General features: G+C 35.6%; 2 protein-coding genes across 10 annotated transcripts in view; one reads left to right on the top strand and one right to left on the bottom strand.

The window, feature by feature from the left end:
- Nucleotides 1–15,772, top strand: part of LOC115219709 (transmembrane protein 9) — a 29,156-nt gene extending 13,384 nt beyond the window's left edge. The window contains exons 4-6 of one of the 4 annotated variants that reach the window (XM_029789886.2): nucleotides 152–274; nucleotides 11,364–11,402; nucleotides 14,363–15,772. In XM_029789886.2, the coding sequence (XP_029645746.1) occupies nucleotides 152–274; nucleotides 11,364–11,402; nucleotides 14,363–14,566 (366 nt within the window). In that variant the 3' untranslated portion in view covers nucleotides 14,567–15,772. Of the gene's footprint in view, nucleotides 1–151; nucleotides 284–11,363; nucleotides 11,403–14,362 lie in introns of all 4 variants that reach the window. The other 3 variants (XM_029789885.2, XM_029789888.2, XM_029789887.2) reach the window with 3 other exon arrangements.
- Nucleotides 15,773–16,208: 436 nt separating this feature from the next.
- Nucleotides 16,209–20,391, bottom strand: part of LOC115219756 (vacuolar protein sorting-associated protein 41 homolog) — a 181,590-nt gene continuing 177,407 nt past the window's right edge. For 5 of the 6 annotated variants that reach the window (XM_036509713.1, XM_029789996.2, XM_029789997.2 and 2 more), the window contains 3 exons: nucleotides 19,903–19,959; nucleotides 17,968–18,047; nucleotides 16,209–17,318 (listed from right to left, as the gene is read on the bottom strand). In XM_036509713.1, the coding sequence (XP_036365606.1) occupies nucleotides 17,271–17,318; nucleotides 17,968–18,047; nucleotides 19,903–19,959 (185 nt within the window). In that variant the 3' untranslated portion in view covers nucleotides 16,209–17,270. The remainder of the gene's footprint in view (nucleotides 17,319–17,967; nucleotides 18,048–19,902; nucleotides 19,960–20,391) is intronic. The other variant, XM_036509712.1, reaches the window with a different exon arrangement.

Below are 20,391 nucleotides of genomic sequence, written 5' to 3'. Positions count from 1 at the left end.
CTGGCTTCCTAGACCCCGGTCGAACCGTCCAACCCGTGCTAGCTCGGAAAACGGACGTTAAACGATGATGATGATGATGCTATTTTGTTCATGAACAATTTATTTATCAACAGTTGTTTTTAACCAATGTAATCTCTGTTTTGTTTTACAGATTATGGTGACCATCATAATATGCGTGGTATCATTGCTGTTTGTCTACATGGTGTTCCTGCTCTGTCTGGATCCGTTGCTTGTCAAGAAACCAGGTCGCTACCAAGAGCAGACAAATGAGGAGGTGAATTTGGTAAACACTATGGCAACGGATTATGACGCCTTTTTCTTCTTACTAAGCCTTTCTTTTCAAGTTCCGTGCCAACTAGCTGCAGACCAGTCAGTTAGGGGTTTTAGCAGATCTCTGTCTGTCTGTTTCTCTCTATACATATTTAGGTGCTCTTCTGGTTGATTGATTAATGTTGTCTTTGGTTTCATATTCCATGCTAGCCATCAGTAGACCACTCTGTTAGGGGCATATATATATATATATATATATATATATATATATATATATATATATAATATATATATATATAAAACTCTATATATATATATATATATATAAGTATTTATGTATGTATTTATGTATATATATATATATGTCTGTGTATATATGTATTTATGTATATATATATATATGTCTGTGTATATATGCATTTATGTATATATATATATATATATATGTATGTATTTGTGTATATATATATGTATGTATATGTGTATATATATATGTATATGTGTATATATATGTATATGTGTATATGTATGTGTGTATATGTATATAAGTATATGTATTTGTGTTTATGTATGTGTGTATATGTATATATGTATGTGTATATATGTATACATATGTATGTGTATATACATACACGTATATATAGATAGATAGACAGACAGACAGGTAGATAAATTTAGAGGCTCTTAGTTTGTGTCTCACTAGTTTATTTTTTTTTGTTTTTTTCTGTTTGGATTCACATTCCATATTAGCTCACAGTAGACCAGCCTGTTAAGGGAGCATATATATACATATATATATAGGAACTTAGTTAATATCTTGCTAGTTTATTGATTCATTTTGTCTGTGTTTGGTATCAGTTATATTTATTATATTTGCTGTGTTATTTGTGATGTTTCAGTTAAGGTTTAACCATATAAGGCAATAAATAAGAGGATAAGATCATTGGCAATGACCAGGGTTGGAATTTATATCATAAGGAAACAATAATATTAGTGAAGAGCAAGTGTCATTTTCATGTTTTTTGCAAGTATAGGCGAGAACTCTGGATATAATTTAGTTTTATTCTAATCCCATCAGTGAAGCATAGCTTTTCTTTATTTGCTGAAGTTGGGATGAATGACTCCTTATGTAACAAATGTACAAGATTGTATATTTATTACTCTGCAGGAAAATAGAATTGCTTAGAGATTAGCTGAATCAAAGATGCCATTCAATTGAAAGGTATTAGTTAATTTAGTGTAAACATATTTGATGTAGTGAGTATAAAAAACGCTAACGAAAATTAATAATGTGGTAATCAAAGAAAATATTTTTCCTTATCTGTGACAAATATTTGTCTTTTCACATGGAGCAATTAAGAGAGACAACTTCAGACATGTTCATCTGTTTTGAGCCTTTTTGGGCAAACTGTGGCCTGTGAGTCACATAAGGTCAGCAGAACTTTCTGAATGATGTGTCTAATGGAAAATTACTTTTAGTTTTCTTAGTATAGCAGCCCACCTGATGATGAGTCATGTCTTGTGGCTTGCATTTCTAAAAAGGTTGCCCATTCCTGTTTTAGAGGTTTTTTATAATGATCTGCAGAAAATATTCTAGAATTCAGGAATGGCATTAGTCTTGTGTATTCTACTGTCACATGTGACAACAATGTATAGGTATTGTTTGTTTTTATTAGATTTTGGGTGTTTGGGTGTATTCACTGCCCTGTAGTATGCTATATATTATCTTCATCAAGTAACGTCCATGTTCCATGCTGGCATGGGTTGGACGGTCAAGAGGATCCAATGGGTCCAAGGACTACATCATGCTCCAGTATCTGCTTTGGCAGGGTTTCTGCAGTCGGATGTCCTTCATGATGCCAACTACTTCACAGCATGTACTAAATGCTTTTTCATGCTACCAGCACTATTAAGGTTACTATGCAGCTCACAAAGCTACAAACCCTGAGGGCACAGGAGCTGCTTTATCCTAAGGGATGATGGGTTAAAGCATGAAAGAAGCGGAGGGGTGGAGCGGGTTCTTGTTGAGCTACTCACATTTAGAAAAGGGGGAGAGAACTGCCAGTAGGAGTTGTGAAGAGTTAGTGGAGATGAAGTGTAAGGGTTGCTGCAAGGTTGTATGGTGAGCAGGAGATGGAGGAGCAGGAGGCAGGCTGTGACTGTAAAGATAGGGTAAGGTTGAAGGGTGGGTAGCAGGATAGTAATGATGGTACAGTTCTCAGTGGATTGGGGGAAGAGCGAGATGAGGTACTGGGTAGTGTGATATTTTTCACTGTGATGTAGTCTGGTATGGTTTATTCCACTGTGTTGTAGTACAGTATTTTCCTTTGTGGTGCAATAGTAGTGTTGTATATTGTATTGTGGTGTAGTGTTAAATAATCTACTGTAGTGGTGTATATTCCATATTGTAGTTTAGTGTATTGCGATGTGATCTGGAATATCCTAGAATGGTCCTTTGTAAAGTGGTGTTATGTGGATTACCAGTGTTAGTAAAAAATAATAGCGACTATTGCGGTTTCAGATTGCCAAGATGAGGATTCTGTCATTTCCTTGTTATGCTTCAGAGTTTAGACCTGTGGTTCTCAACTGGGGTCCATATGACCCTTGGGGTGGGGTTGGGGTGATTTCCATATAAAATTTTGTTGTTAATGATTATGTGTAATTAATGGGTTACAATATGCAAAATATTTTAACAATTTTTTTAATACAATTCCTAATAATGTTTAATTATAAAAATGTTATAGGAGCTCTTAAACATCAAATGGCTATCAAGGTCCATCTGAGTAAAATATGAATCAAAGGGGATCCATAGGTAAAAAATGGTTGAGAATCACTGGTTGAAACTGTTTAATCTGTCTCTCTACATTGATGGAACAATGTCCAACCTATAGAGAAAAGGTCACATCAACTTTATTTTATCTGATAGTTTTTCTTTTAGCTATAGTATGTTAAAGGAATTTAGTTCATTAATGAAAAAAAGTTATTTGTTTAGGGGAATTATCTCCTTTTAATTGCTAATTCTGATATTGTGCATTTCTTTTGTGTTTGTAAATTCATGGACAAGATCATACAGATGTCAGTACAGATGTCAGTACAGATGTAGCAAATGCACCATTGTATCAGGTGTTTTGGTTTAGGTTGAAGTATTGCCTTGTGTAGCAGTTAAGGTATTGTCTAACGTTAAAGGAAGAGGTATACCACAGCAACCATGTGTAGTTTATAGCATTACTATACTCCTGTAATAGTTCTTGTAAGATTTAACAGTAAAACAGGAATAGATAATGATTTTGTTAATTTTCCATTGCGAAGCAAGATAGTTGACATATATGTGTGTGTGTGTGTGTGTTTGCATATATATGTATATATATATACCGGAGTAAACACATAAATGTGAAACAAGGTGGAAAAAAGAGTGCTCAAATACCAGTGGTAGAGTAATATGCTTTATTTAAAGCAGCAGAAAATTCAACAAAACCTGTTACTCTGAGTTTCCCGTTGCCATTCGTCGGACAGTTCTTGCTAGCAAAACTCAGAGTAACAGGTTTTGTTGAATTTTCTGCTGCTTTAAATAAAGTATATATATATATATATATATATGCAAACACACACACATGTATGCATATATATGCACATACGTATATGTGTATTTTAAAAGTTATGGTTAGCTGTGACTTAAGTTGGCTCTCTTTAGTGTGTGGTGGTGGTGGTGGTGGTGGTGGTGGTAGTGATGATGTTGTTGTTGAGTTGTCCTCATTCATTTCTGCTTGAGCAGGCCTATAGCATGGCATGAACAATAGCAATTTGTAATGTCTGGAGCAACCCTAGGTGATGTTCAGCATGTTGGTTTTGGTTAAACTTTCAAGTGTCTAACCCTGATTCTAAACTGTATCCACCCTAGCTACCCTGATCTTTACTATGGTGCATGTCGCCCAACATTTTTAACCTTTAAACTATGTGATCCTCATTTGTTATGGGAGATTTGGCTGTTACATTGACCATGTCAAGTGACTACTCAGAGGCTCTATCTCCATAAATTCTTGTGACCCCTATATTGTAGAGTTGGTGTGTTTTATTGGAAGTGGTTCAGTTATTTATTTTTATGTTGGGTTTTGTGAACAGAAGTGTTGTTAGTTATAGGTTTTCAACAGGCCAATCTTTAGTTCACTAGTATTTCTGAAGGTGAGGATAACAAGGGAGTATCTGCACAACTATGGGTAAACAAATATCACTAGGGATTTTTGTTCTGAAGCATCAGTTTTATCAAAGATGTTTACATTTTTACACCAAAATACACACATTAATGTGTTACTAGAGAAAGTTTTGGTAAAGTATTTGACCATAGTTCCTCGATTGTTGCTGTATAGTCTTTAAGGGACTTGTACTCAATTTTGTGTACTTATACTCTATAGTCCCAAAATTAAGAGTTTTTGCTATGAAATCCAAAAGTTAAGGACTTGACTATTGTATAGTCCAAATTTAGGGACTTACACTGTGTATCCCAGTTTTAAGGACTTATTCTACATAGTCTCAATTTTAAAGCTAACTTGTTTACAAGGATATGATTGCTACATTGGCAGGTCAAGCACCTATGCAGAAGCTCTTGTGTTGCCATTGGGTCCCTTGTTGGCTCAAGAAACCCTCTCAGTTTATCATGAAAACTGCTCTCTCAGAATTGTCGGAGTGTTTGAAAAATTTCTCTGCGGTGTTTCATTCAGCTGTTTATGCCCTGAGTTCAAATTGCACTGGCATCAATTTTACCTTTCATCACTCTGGTGGAGTCAATGAAATACAGTTCCACTCAAATACTGAGGTTTATGGTATTGACTAGTCACTTCCCTCATAATTACTGGTCTTAAGCCTTAATTAGAAACATTATTATTATTATTATTTTATTGAAGAAATGGACTCAAAGAAATGGTAGAATGATAGACAAACAACCATTTATTCCATAATAGCATTGGTTGGATGGGGACATGATTGAGGGAAGATTTTACTGCAGATTGACTGTATGAGTCTCAGTTCCAATATCACTCAGCCTCTCACTTTAGCTGTTGTGTTAAGTGCATCCGTTACTACAAGAGTAATTGTCACCTTTGTCACCTTTCTAGTAAGGTAGAAAAGGAAAAAGAAAAAAAGGCGGCGAGATGGTAGAAACGTTAGCATGCCGAGCGAAATGCTTAGCGGTATTTCATTGGCTGCTACGTTCTGAGTTCATATTACGCTGAGGTTGACTTAGCCTTTCATCCTTTCGGGGTCAATTAAATATGAATCAGTTATGCACTGGGGTTGATGTAATCGACTTAATCCCTTTGTCTGTCCTTGTTTGTCTCCTCTATGTTTAGCTCCTTGTGGGCAGTAAAGAAATCAGTTAGTAAGGTAGAAATAAGGGTAATGGTTTGGCAGAATCATTAGCATATCAGACAAAAATACTTTGCAGTACTTCTGGTTCTTCATGTTCTGAGTTCAAATCCTACTGCTGTCAACTTTGATTTTCATCCTTTCGAGAATCAATAAAATGAAGTACCGATCAAGTACTAAGGTTGATATAATCAACTAAATCCTTCCCTCAAATTTTTAAACTTGTTCTTAATTTAGAAACATTTAAAAGGCAAATAGAATTGTTAGAGTATTGGACAAAATACCTCGCGACATTTGATCCAGCTCTTTACATTCTGAGTTCAAATCCAGCTAAGGTCAACTTTGTCTTTCATCCTTGTGGATGGAGGATGTTTAATAAATTAATTACTAATCAAATATTGAATTCAATTTAACTAATAACACAGTAATCCTGCCTACCAAAGTTTGTTTTTGTGACAATATAAGAAATATCATTATCATTATTATTATTAAATACCCTTGTGGCAAAATTTGAAGCCATTATTATTATTATTTGATTATGAAGGTGGTGAGTTATCAGAATTGCTAGCACTCTAGACAAAATGTTTAGCAGCATTTCCTCTGTCTTTACATTCTGAATTCAAATTTTGCTGAGGTTGACTTTGCCTTTCATCCTTCCAGGGTTGATAAAATAAGTACCAGCTGAGCACTGGGGGTCAATATAATGACTTTACTGAAATTGCTGGCCTTGTGCTAAAATTTGAAACCACTATTATTATTATTGCTGCTGCTGCTACTTGGGCAGTAGATTGGTAGAATCATTAGATGGCTCTTTATATTCTGAGTTCAAATTGTTGGCCTTGTGCCTAAATTAGAAACGGTTATTATTGCTGCTGTTACTGCTTCCTAAGCCAATGAATAAGCCTCTATGTAGCCACTCAACCTGCTAGAAATAACAGCCAAATCTCTCTCCATTAACATTGTATCACTTTGAATAAGGAGGGGCATATTATATAGTGTGGCTCCTGCTGTGTAGTGTCTGATGAATAGATAGGATGGTCATGCTGGGAAAAAATGTCTTTTATCATAGGTCTGCTCCTTCAGGGCTGAGATGGGGTTTACCAACAACAATTACTACTGTTGTATTTACTGATCTTCTGTAATTTGAATGCTAATATCTGCTATATTTCTCTACTAACTGCCCTTCCTTTCTGGCCTCATTGATTTGCAAATGCTTTTTGTTTATCCAATCCTAATCATGAAATGAGTTTGTACTGGTTGTGGGTTTTATGATGCATGATGTTGTTATTACTAATACATTTTCAGCCCTAAATCTCATTTAACCCCTGCACTAATCCAACTTAATCATTGCAGTTCTTCACTCCTCTGTCATATCACATACAGATCCTGAATGAAGAATTTTGTATCTTCCTCACACACACACACACACAAACATGAACACAATGGCATCTAAATCAAGATGGTTTTTATTATTCGTATTTCACATTTTAATTTTAAATATTTATTTCTTATTCATGTTTCCAAAGCAACATAATAATTTGAAACAGTTTTTTTTTTTCTTTACATAAAATAAATCATTTGGGCCATTTTGCATAACATAATATGTTTTTCTATGAGTGGAAGACATGCCATAATTACTCGACTCTCATGTATAAAATGAAAGCTATTATCAGCCACACCAACTGCAGCAAGCTTAGTTATACGTCTCAGTCTGGAGCACATTGGAAAAGCATATAGTTTAGTGGTTGTTCACTGGTAATTCAGTAGTACAAACCAGGTGGTCGGTGGTCCAGCAGCTTGATTACAGAAACATTGCATCTCTTAATAATAATAATAATAATAATCCTTTCTACTATAGGCACAAAGCCTGAAATTTTGGGGGAGGGGGCTAGTTGATTAAATCGACCCCTAGCACTTGACTGGTACATATTTCATTGGCCCTGAAAGGATGAAAGGTAAAGCTGACCTCAACAAAATTTGAACTCAGAATGTAGTGACATGAAATATCACTATGCATTTTGCCCAATGTGCTAATGATTCTACCAGCTTGCTGCAATAACAATAATGATGATGATGATAATAATAATAATAATAATAATAAAAAAAAAAAAAATGCCCTGATACAGTACCAGGCAGTGGCTCTTATGGCTTCTGCTCTTAACTGATTGGAAGTGTTATCATGTACATTGTATTGTCTTGGTAGAAAAGATGGGCTACAGCAAATATTCTGCTCAATACCACAGATTTGCTTGTCAGTTGTTTGACCATAACCAGTTGAGCATGTCCCTTAGTGGCTGACGATATGTGCATCTCTGATCACGAGCAGAAGTAGTGGGGGAGCATCATAGCCATGTGTTGAGAGGAATTCTTTGGGGTTTGGATAATTCACCTCCGAAAGAGTATCCAATAGAGCTGTTACAAAAGGTTTCCCTCCTTGGCACAACCAGAATAATCAGCTAAGTATTAGACTGTTGAAAAAAAAAGAGAAAGCATGGTACTGCCGGATGCAGGTCGCAAGCCTGCTATGCATGCAAGACTCCGGGAGTTTCAACAAAACCTGAGTTAAAAGGAATAACAAAAATAAGGACTAAAATTTTTGTGTCAAGAAATACATTTGTGATAATAGAGATGTAATAAGCATTACAGTGCGAAGAAAATGGAATTATATACACACACACACACACACATGTAAGTTCTTCCTTCGGCAATATGGATCTTGCATATGTTGTTGTGATAGACATAGTCTGTATAATGTTGATTGCACCTACATTTTGTATATATAAACTGGACACACCACTGTATGCATATATAGACTGGTTATGTTGTGTTACTTTATATGAAGAGAGCACATACTTACTGTGTGTATAGACTGAACACATCATTGTATATATATATATATATAGACTGGTTATGTTACTCACTATACATAGACTACACACATCACTGTATACATGTATTTACTGGATGCATCACTCAGTGTATATAGACTGGTCATGTTATCGACTTTGTGTACAGTGTGGACATATGTCTATTGGACACCCTATCTGCCACTAACAAGACTGGACCTTGGCTGTTGTCTGATGCTTTGCACCTCCCTCCAAATCATCAGTGACAGTTATTGCTACATTCTCTTTATCCTTAATATTTGCTCTACCAACCAACTCTGGTTGAGACTTGAACCAACAATCCCTGAAATCAAATCTGCTCCATTGTTGCTGTCACACTAATGTTACTGAAATTCTATTTTATTTTTATTTTTGATTCCTACATTAACATCTTTTTTCATTGATTAACGAACCTTTAATACCCTCTCCCATCCTGTTCTGCCCCTTTTATTTTTTCTCATATATTAAACCTGGATTTTGTGATTCCTGCCTTTGGTCTCTTTCTTTAAAAGAGTTCTTTTTTCTGCCTCCAAAAGTGCAATACTCTGACCTTCCCCAATATTCATTGCTGCTTCACCTAAATTCTGGTCACTAGGAACAAGCATCTGTTTCGGTTTTATTCCATTTAACATACATCAATTCTAATCCTCTTGTACTTTCTTGGTCTCTCTTCAAGGAATCTCTGATAGTAGCATGGAATTCCTTCATCTGGAATCACCATATATAATGAATTTGTTCAAAGTCCTTGGTTTATCTTGGCAATTAAGAAGCTTCAGAGATGTACTTCTCTTTACTCTGTCTTGGCATTACAAAGTAATAATAGTAATAATAATAACAATAATAATAATAATAATAATGATAATAATGATGATAATAATAATAATAATAATGATGATACTGCTGCTGCTCACATAAATTCTGTCAGGAATAAGAATGAACCTGAGTCAAATTACCAATAATAATAATGATAATAATAATAATAATGATAATGATAATAATAATAATGATAATGATGATAATAATAATAATGATAATAATAATAATGATAATGATGATGATAATAATAATAATAATAATAATAATAATAATGATGATTTCATTTATTTGCCACCAGGGTGAAGGATAAGGAGGACAGTACAAAACAGGCATAGTTTTGGGGTTTACATATAATGAAATGATAAAATAAATAATAAAAAAAAAAGAGAGTAGGTATACACAGTATACAGGGAAATATAGTATACAAAAGTTAACAAAAGCAAAAAAAAAAGTGGGTGGGGGCATGATAGAGGATGACCTCTAGGGATAATCAAGGAACTCCACTGTCTAAGATTTCCCTGAACAGCAAGGGCAAGTGCAATAATAATAATAATAACAATGATAACATTTCAAATTTTGGTACAAGGCCAGCAGTTTTAGTGGGATGGGGTTCAGCTATGATATTGACCCCCAGTGTTTCACTTGTACTTAATTTTATCAGCCCTGAAACGATGAAAGACAAAGACAACTTTGGCAGAATTTGAACTCAGGATAGTGATGTTGAGGCACTGCCTTGAAGGGGTTTTGTCAAACAACTTGATTCCAGTTGTCATTTTTTGAAGTCTGGTGCATATTTTATTGATCTCTTTTATCATATCGCTAAGTTAGGAGACATAAACAAGCAATTGGCACTGGTAATCAAATGATGGTGGGGTGAACTCAAAGACACACAGACATGACAAACTTCCACACAGTTTCTGTCTACTAAACTCACCCACAAGGTGTTGGTTGGTCTGGGGTTATAGAAGCCACATGCCCAAGGTGCTATGCAGTGGGATTGAACACAAAACCATGTGGTCGCAAAGTGATCTTCTTAATCACACAAGGAGACCGACACCTATATATGTATGTATGTATATGTATATATATATATATATATAGTTAATCCAAACATGAACAAAGAGAAAACACAACAACGTGAGGATGTGGAATAAGTATAGTGTTATTGGATGCTCAGGAAAGGAAAGAAAGAAGGAGGATTTAACGTTTCGAGCGGAGCTCTTCATCAGAAATATAGATAGCAATAGAATTTAGAAAAACAGAGCAATCCATTAACAGTTTTTTTCAGTTATTTTGCTTTAGTTTTGAAAGACATTTTTGAAATGTGTTACATGCCATAACTAGATAATAAAGTTCCGTTGAAGTGAGGATTGAGCTAGTTCTGATCTTTGCAACCTGTTTACATGATTTAGGGTGTTAATCTTTTTGATACCAAGATAATGACTTGCCTACAATCACCTAGAATCGTTCCCCAATTTTAGTTCTCTGATAGCTTCATGTTTTTAAACTTCGTATTTAAAGTAAAATCTGCAATTTTATATTAGAATCATTATGTTATGTTCTAAAACACCAACTTAATTGTGAACAAAGTTATTTTTAATAAATTCTTCATTAATTTTGAAAGCATGTAGGTCCTGTATATTTTGTTAGAAATCTGGTCATGGAAGAAATAATGTTTCTAGAAAATGATGTGAATGAAATAGTTTCATCCCTTTCCCTTTATAAATATATCTATGAACCCTTAGTCACCTCATTTACAAAACCTAAAATCACTAGGTATAGGTTAGTTTCAAAGTTCATCAAAAGATTTTCTAGGAGCTTTCACTATACGGCCGTTATTTATTTATGTTTTTGCTTTTTTTGTTGCTCTCTCTTTCTCTCTCCACCTTTTTTTTTCATATTTTTTCTGGCCAAAAAAAAAAAAAAAAGTCTCTACATCTTTCTGTTGGATAAAGAAGAGACAAAGTTCTTTTATCGTACGTATTCCACCAGCTTCTCGTAATACTTTCTAATGAAGCCTCAAACATTTAACAGGTTACTTTCACGGCTGGGAAAACATGGACCCTCTTCGAAGTAAGTTCTTTTCTTGAATTCTACCCCAACCCCATTCCCAACTTTCATCATCTCTAAAACTGAGCACAATTCAATTTCAAGACAGAAACATCTGCTTTGAGGAGCATTGGTGTGACCTGACACTCACACCCACCACTTTCTTTGGTTCTCTGTAGCTAAGCAAGCAGACTCTTTCTGATGTCTTTCTTCTTCTCATCAAAAACATTGTCTATCTATTTTTCCAGTTAAGTTATATTTTGTTTTTCTAATTTATTTTCAACATTTCTAACCCACAAGCTATTATAATTTTATCATCAACTTAGCGTAAACTGCTTCAATACACTTTTACTTTCTTACTCTCACTTCCCCCATTCAACAATTTAATAAGGACTTAGAAAAATACAGGAATCTCAGAAAACAACATAGGGGTTGGTTCAAATGGTTGTGTTGAACGAGATGGCTTACCTTTTTTTTTTTTAACATTTCTGCATTCAAATGTTAGTATTGGCTTCGACTTTCATTATCATTTCAGATGTTGACAAAATTAAGTACCAGTAATATACTAACAAATCTTTAGTAAAATATTTAATCCATAATCATTAATCCAACAAAATATATTTTGTTGCGTCTTTCCTAAGAGCCATAGGCTAAACAAATTATATTTTGTCAGACTAACAATTATGGATTAAATATTTTATTCACTCACAGACACAGCTTTGAATATTTTATTCTAAGTGGCCAGGGATAGCTTCTTTTGAACTTGTTACTCCACCTTACCTGGAATGTTGTCTGATATACTGAATAAAATGGAGTCGATTAACGATGCTACTTTCAGGAGGAAGCAGCTTATGTAGTTAGTCGATTTCCGTGTATATTACTGGGTATTCTGTCCACTTTGGAGAAATGAATGAAAGATAAAGTTGAAATGTATAGAGGGATGGCTCAAATACCATAAGGCATTATTTGTCCAGCACCATGCTGGTTTGCTGTCTTGCTGCTCCCTTAGAATCACTAAATATTTACTAATGACCCTTCATAAACGCCTTTGGGACTTTCTCCTCTACCTAAACCCCCACTTAGTGACCATGTCATTGCTGATTGTTTGCATGTGCACATTCTCCTGTAGATGCTGCTTAATGTCTGCCTTAGTGCACCTATCCTAACTCTCTGGGGATAATTCATCCTTTAATTCTTTTTGGTGGTGGGCGCAATGGATGATGGGGAACGTGGGTGGGGAGTAATGGTTAGTCTTTAGACAGAAATTACTGTCAAATATATTTGTTGTTCAGTGTAGCCTACATTGTAGGAGAGCTACACATAAAAAGTTTCCTGCACACCCTTCACAAGGGGTTATCATTGCTTAACAACTAATTCTGAAATTCTGGACAAAACTTTGATCTAGCTTCCATATTTTTGTATCATTTCTTTTTTTCTTGTTTTTCTTTAATATGAAAATTCCTTTGCAGAAATTCTGTATAATGTTCCTTTCCATCTTTTTTTTTTTTTTTTTTTTTAAATTGTAACTCAGTTCTGGTCATGTTTCAGCTCTACTGTGTATAATTCAGCATTGATTTACAGCAAAATTATCTTTCAGATTTAATTTACTGAGATTTTTGAATTGGTTAAAAAAAAACAAAATAAAAAAAATATATTTTTAGCTCCAAATCATCTCTACTCATGCAAACTTATTGAAAACCTTGATCATGCTGTCATTTTTGTAGTACCCCAGACTACATGATCCAATGTGTCTTACCTGTTAAAGCCCATATGAGAGATTCTCTCACGGCAACTATTGCAGTATTCAGCATTCTAACACAACATCCACTTGTAAGTGGGGATAAATGTTACCGTTTGGTATCCATACTGCTTCTGTTGCTAAGAATTTGACAGACACACACATACACATGCAAACATTTGGTAGAATGTAATTCTGAGTGAGATTTAGCTTAACCCTTTAGTGTTTAAACCGGCCACATCCGGCCCAAATATTCTACGTTTTACATTTCAACTAGCCATATCTAGCCTCTCGCACCTAACCTACATTGACATTTCAAAGCTATGAGATAATACATGATTAATTCAAAACAATTTGAGTGAAAAAGTATTACATTTAACAGAGCAATCTGAACATTAAAGGGTTAATTGTGGTTTTGCAGCTTGTATTGGTGAAAGTATTGGTCAGTCCCTCATTGCTATCAGCTGACCAATTTGGAGAACAACAGTTATTAATTAATACTGACATAAGAATCTTTCTATGGCTGGATGCATTTCCTAATGCCAACCACTTTACAGTGTCTTGTTGTCGGCATTAACTTGTATCTGTAGCAAGTGATTGAGCCTGTTTATCCTGATGGGTGTGAAGGGTGCCAGTGCCTGAGGTTGCTATTCAGGCTGAGGGAGATCTGCGTTTCCCATGCCAGTGGCACTAGTAGGATCACCAAGTAATTTGCTAGACAAGAAAGTACTATAGAAGGAAAAAAAAAACTGAAGGCTCCCTCAACCAGGTGAGAGGGAAAGATATCAATATTTGTAAAAAGTGTTTTAAAGGGCCATTTGAATGCAAACTTGGAAATAAGAGGAGATAAAACAACAGTAAACATTTCTGTATTTCAGAGTTTAAACACCTTTATTTTAATTATTCTCTCTTTTCTCTTCATGAAGGAGTTTTAATTTGGAATATTGAAATATCTCCTATATTTCCAACTTGCATTGTACAGACTTTTTAAAACAATCTTAACAAATTTGCTTCATTTAAACTCCACTACTACAGAAAATGCTGACGTGCATCATCATATTATACCAAATGATAAATACATATCGAGTGAATATATCATTTGATAATGATATGTGATAATACTAATTATCACACATGTAATTATTGTTAATGATCAGACAGCTGTTTTATTGTAATTTCCTGTAAGACTAACATTTCTTCTTTCTTTTTGTCTTGTCTTCTTTTTTTTTGTCTGTCCCTGTTAAAGGATGAGCAGACATTACCTCCAGCACCCAGCAGTGTAACACCAGAGCTTGTTGCACCACCACCTCCACCACCACCGCCACTAGCCGCACAGCTTGGCAGACAGCGCTCCATTCTCAACAGAGTCAGTGACGAGCAGAAGAAGTGGAAAGGCACTGTGCAGGAGCAGAGACGTAACATCTATGACCGTCATTCCATGTTGAATTGAAACCACTACCCTGTCTCACTCTCTCTCTCTTTCTCCTCCCTATAAACATCTCACTCTGCTGTCCATTGGTCAGCTGTATGGTGGAGGAGGAGATAGAGGCTGCTTGGGGTTTGTGGTTGTGTGCATGTGTTAGATTGACCTGTTGGCCGTGTTAATGAGGTGTGTGTGTGTGTGTGTATTTAGTGAAGAGCTTGTTGTGGTGTCCCTCTCATCTCTCTCTTCCTCATTGCTGATACTCAGCTTCCTACTGTTCTCTTTTGTTTTCATGTTTCATGAATCAGTGTTGCCTGTCTAGTCGCATCCAACCAACTCCTTCCCCCATCCCATGTCACCTCATCAATCTCATACAAAACTATGATAGTAACTTACGCAGTCGGAAAGGAGGGTAAACAACAAGCATTATTGTATATACAAAGATATATAATTTTATGTCCATTTTCTGCAAATGAAGTATGTTATGTTTCATTATTTAACTTATTAATTAATTAATATATTTTATGTTACACTAAATGACAGCTTTAATCTAACAATTTACCAAAACTGAGATCTTTGTACCTCTTTCTACAATATTAGTGATATATCTGAAATACTTCAGTATATTTTTATGTATTGATGCATAATATTAAGATATAGGTGATGAATAATAACAGTATTTACTCACTTTTCCCCTTCTTTCATTGCAACAAATCCCCCCCACATTAATATTATTGTAAAAGTCTTGTATCCTGTGTTTGGATGGAATTCAAAGTAGGTCCGAGTGAGTTTGAGAGAAAATAACGGATGAATGTAAAACTGAGAAGTTGGATGCATGTGTGAACGTGTGAACTTAAACCTGTCACTGAAATATCAATTTGTAAATAATAGAAATAACTAAGGAGAGTGAATGAGAAGTGGAGGCTTTAAATATTTCCTCGTAACTGAGGATTGGATTTATTCTCTTAGTTTTAACTGTTTGTACAGAGGCTTCCATTAGTTAAGAGCAGTGTGTAGCTGGGTGCCTGGTCCTCTTCCGTGTTTTATAACCATTATATGTGTGTTTGCGTCCAAATTTTTGCCAATGTTTGTGAAACATGAAACAGTTATTGTCAAAAAAAAAATTCCAAATGTTATAATTAATTATTATGAAACAAATTCTTCAAAGGAACAATATTTTATCTGAAGATGAAATTGTGTTAATATGTTAAAATTATTATTATATATATATATTGAATAAAAACTGAAATTCCATTATTTTGTTGTTTTTGACAAGAAAGTAATACTGAGGATGTAGATATGTGTACCACAGACACTAAGTGGTATTGTGTAGAGGTGGTTAAGGTCATAGTAGTAATACTGTACTACAGTGGATCTAAAATGAAGAAAAACATCAAAGATGTAGAGTCTTGAAATGTCTGTAATCAGAGCTGGACATTGATAACATATAGTTCAACGGAATCATTGTATCTGGGGACAAGACACTAATTGTCTCAGTCCCTTTTACTGGAAAACAGCTCACCTTAGGTCCGGCTCAATGCAAGGGAGATAATCAAAGCTTTAAAAGAAAATAATTCAAATATTTTATGTGCCAATTAACAATTCCATGAATGGCAAATATTGGCAAAAGAGTGGAGGAGAGAAAAAAAAACAACAAAACAAAACAATGTTTGGAAAATTCATTTTCTTCAAAAATTTTTATTGTTTAAATTTCCAGCTTGAAGTTCAGAAATTTTAACAATTTGAACTTTTTAACCAACAGGTAATATAGAGGGGAGAGAGAGAGAGAGTGTTAAAGATGTTTTTTCTAATGAAAGGAGAATAAGTAGTTTCATTATGTTGTAGGGTGGAATTCATATTTTGATAAGGAGTGGATGGGATTGTGTTCATTAAAAAAAAACCTTAAAAACTGTCAGAGCAGTTCGATGAATGGTAGGTAAAAACTCATTAAGACTATCCATGGGCAATATTAGTAGCAAGCTGACTCTCAAAGGATTGGCTGGGTCACCAGCGAATTATTTTAGGGATTGTGTAGTATATAGGGATCATACAGGCCAAATGTGTAAACATAGAGGGATCACATGGGTTAATGGAGAGCTGTTTTAGAGGCCTGATATATATATAGTAATCATGAAGATTTTCTGTAATAAACATTGGAGGAATTACATGGGTTAACAGAACTTCTTTTAGTGGCTTGATATATATATAGGGATCATTACTGGTCGACTATATAAGCAGTGGGAATGACATGGATTGACATTAAATTCATAGAAATTTCACATGGTGGAGTAAGTTAGTCAAAAGTGCAGTATTAAGAAGTCAGCTTGGCATAATCTTACTGGTAGGTCAATAAGGCGACCTTGATTTTTAGGGTTAACAAGAATGCGTTATGTAAACCCATCCCATTATTGAAGTATCACAAGGGTCAACAATGGGTGTATTGTGTCAAACCCAACAACACTAAAGATATCACAATGTCTACCCATTTCTTAAAAATCTTTTGTGACCCACCCGCCTCTTTGTCCTCTCCAAAACAAAACATGTTTACATGTGAATACAGCATGAGTAGATAATCAGTCCAGTCGCTAGGCAGACAATACATTGTTGTTTAACATTTACCTCTAACAGCAGAATTAGACATTTTATTGAACTGTATTACTCGATGCGTTGGTTGTTGTTGTTGTTGCGGTTGTTGCTGGCCTTGATCCTCAACCTTTTGGTCCATTCTTGTTTATTTTTGTGATACAGCTGGCCCTGAATTACATATAAAACAAGAGATCTGGAAAGAGAAAAAAAAAAGACAAACATTCAGGGTTGATTTTTGTAAGGATCAAAAGCAGTTATTTGACACATGGTGTGTGTGTGTTAATGTGAAGTCAGAATGAATTTTTGAAAGGGTCAAAGGAAGTTTTTTACACACACATTTTAATAAGGAGTGGATGGGATTGTATTCATTAAAAAAAAAACGTCAGAGCAGTGCAATGAATGGTAGGTAAAAATCTCATTAAGATTATCCATGGGAAAATACTAGTAGATGTATATATATTTGGCCCCCGTGCCGGTGGCACGTAAAAGCACCATCCGTTCGTGGCCGTTGCCAGCCTCGCCTGGCCCCCGTGCCGGTGGCACGTAAAAAGCACCATCCGTCCGTGGCCGTTTGCCAGCTCCGTCTGGCACCTGTGCGGGTGGCATGTAAAAAGCACCCACTACACTCACGGAGTGGTTGGCGTTAGGAAGGGCATCCAGCCGTAGAAACACTGCCAGATCAGACTGGGCCTGATGCAGCCTTCTGGCTTCACAGACCCCAGTTGAACCGTCCAACCCATGCTAGCATGGAAAGCGGACGCTAAATGATGATGATGATGATGATGATGATACACACAGACAAATACATAGTAAAGTGGGTGAGAAAAAGAGAGAGTACTTACCGATCCATTCCCCTCCATACAGTCACGGTGGAAAGAGTGGCGGCAGAAGAAAATGTACAAATCTTGAGCACATCTTTGATCTAAAACATGTCAACAACAGCAGACATTAGACAGTAAAATAGAAAGATCGGTCTTTCACTCACCTGCCATTACCAATCCAATTCCTTACATTTCCTCCCTGTTACAATCAACACTCTGGTGTAGACTTAGGCCAAAACAATAGACACAATACCCTGCTTCCTTTCCCATCCTACAGCTCTACCCTCTTGCACTTCTGCTTACAGACAGATCTTAGGCGAGGCTAATCATAAATAGTCAACTTTCCTCAAGCCTACAAAGTTATGATGATACAGGAGCATGTTGAGACTGAAAGTACACAACCTCTGCCCTGAATAGAACACTAAACTGTTTTGGGGTTAACCCTTACTGTTGTTGTTGTTGTTGGCAGTCATTTTCAGTTGAAGGGACTGGCGCAATGTGAAACAAAGTGCCTTGGTCAAGAATACAATGCACCACCTGTCCCTGACCAAATGATTGTGGACACCAATATCTAGGCTATGGGCCTTCACTCTATTTTGTTTACCTGTTATTATTCTGGTTACGACCCTTTATGCTTAGGTTGACTTTGTCTGATAATTGTTTTGTCAATATCAGAAGCAAAAAAAGGCAGAGTATTGTGATTGGGTGAGGATGATGAAGACACTTGCTCAAGACAGCACGTAATGGGATTGAACCCATAACCACATGTTTGTGGAGCGAATTTGTTAACCACTTGGACATGCCTTCATTCATAAAAAAGTAACTATTATCTACAATAATTCCTCTCCTCCCATTACCAGTACCACCCTTCTAATAAACAGGATGTTCATGATCAAACAGAACTATGCTTAAAATCATTCTAGCCATGACCATCCCATCTCACTCAGGTATAGTATTTATCCTGGACTACATTATCCAACATTGTCTTTTACATTTAAGTAATAAAATGTGTGGTTTGAGGGAAATTTTTGCTTCTATTTCTAGGAGGACAAACAGCCACATAGAAGCTTTTTGTTGACTTGTGTAACCAGTGCGGTAGTCTTAAGCAAGACACATCACTCTACTTGCTGCAATGATTACTGCTTTCCTGGTACAGGTGTGTGAGAGACACAGTTGATTGTAACAACATCTGTCCCTCACCTAAGACAATCCTTGTAAATACTCAACACTTTAGATGTTCATAATCTTAACAGACAGAAGCATAGAGGATTTAGCTGACTGCAGAAAAATAAACGGTTAAGTTAAACTCAAGCAGGATATGAACTCAAATGTAAAGGAACGTAGCAGCAGCAGTAGTTTCTAGTCTTCATTGCACAAGACCACACATTAATTGGGGAGAAGCCAAGTCAAGTGAATTGCCTCTATTTGGAAGTCATGACAGTGAAAACCTGATTTTGGTAGGATTTGAACTCAGATGATAAAGGGACATAAGTAAATACAGCAAGGTATGTCATTAGGTGCTCCTCTGAATTTATCACCTATCTCAATAAATAAACTGATTATAAGCTTCCAGATGAGTGAATGATGAGGATGCTAATACAGGCACTTAGCCTGCTAGAATCCCCCTTAAATCACACCTTATGTCTTAAATAAAATAGATAGACAAATTGGATCATGTGATCTTGGATAAACTGTGTGAAGGAAAAAAAACGAAAACCTGATGATCATGGTTGGAACATCTTTGACAGTAAATCTATCTGTGGATCAGAGCTGACCTGGAGAACTATAATAGCATTAACATCAAACAATCCCGACAGTTAAGTGAGCAACTTTGTTCCTTGGGAGGTGGCTAAGAGCAGAGAACAAACTCACAAGAGTCTATGATAGAACTCCTCCACCAATACCACCACTTAAAAGGTCAGTAGGTTACATGAAGAAGTAGTTTATTTCACTTACCGTTTTCAATTACAGGTTTCTCACAGATACCACATTTTTGCCCGTCTGAAATAGAACCTATATCATGTATGAAGTGTTAATAAAACTGTAAATTAAATGAGTTTAAGACATTATATAATTTAATTTCATATAAAAAAAGAAACAACAGACACATTAACAAGATATGAATCCACATAACTATCACTTGGGGTCACATATCTATCAGTTGACCTGCATATCTATCCACTGACCCACATACCTGTCATTTGAAAGATGGCTACAATACTAATTTACACTGCAGAGCATCTATCATTCCTTCAGCTAAATTTAGATATTAGAAATGTTTCAAGTCCTGCTTAATGGCCTGTTTCTAATTTCTGTAGCAAAAAAGTAGACTCCCGCAAAATTATCCACCATCTTCCCAACAACAACCTTGGGCACCTTTTTGAATTCCATGTGTCTAACACTCATGGACATGTTTACAAAATCAAAAGAACAGCACAGCACCCA

This window comes from Octopus sinensis, linkage group LG15 (genome assembly GCF_006345805.1).
Source record: "Octopus sinensis linkage group LG15, ASM634580v1, whole genome shotgun sequence".
Classification (NCBI taxonomy): domain Eukaryota; kingdom Metazoa; phylum Mollusca; class Cephalopoda; order Octopoda; family Octopodidae; genus Octopus; species Octopus sinensis.
The sequence above is the reverse complement of the archived record's forward strand: the minus strand, read 5'-3'. Positions and strand labels throughout refer to the sequence as shown.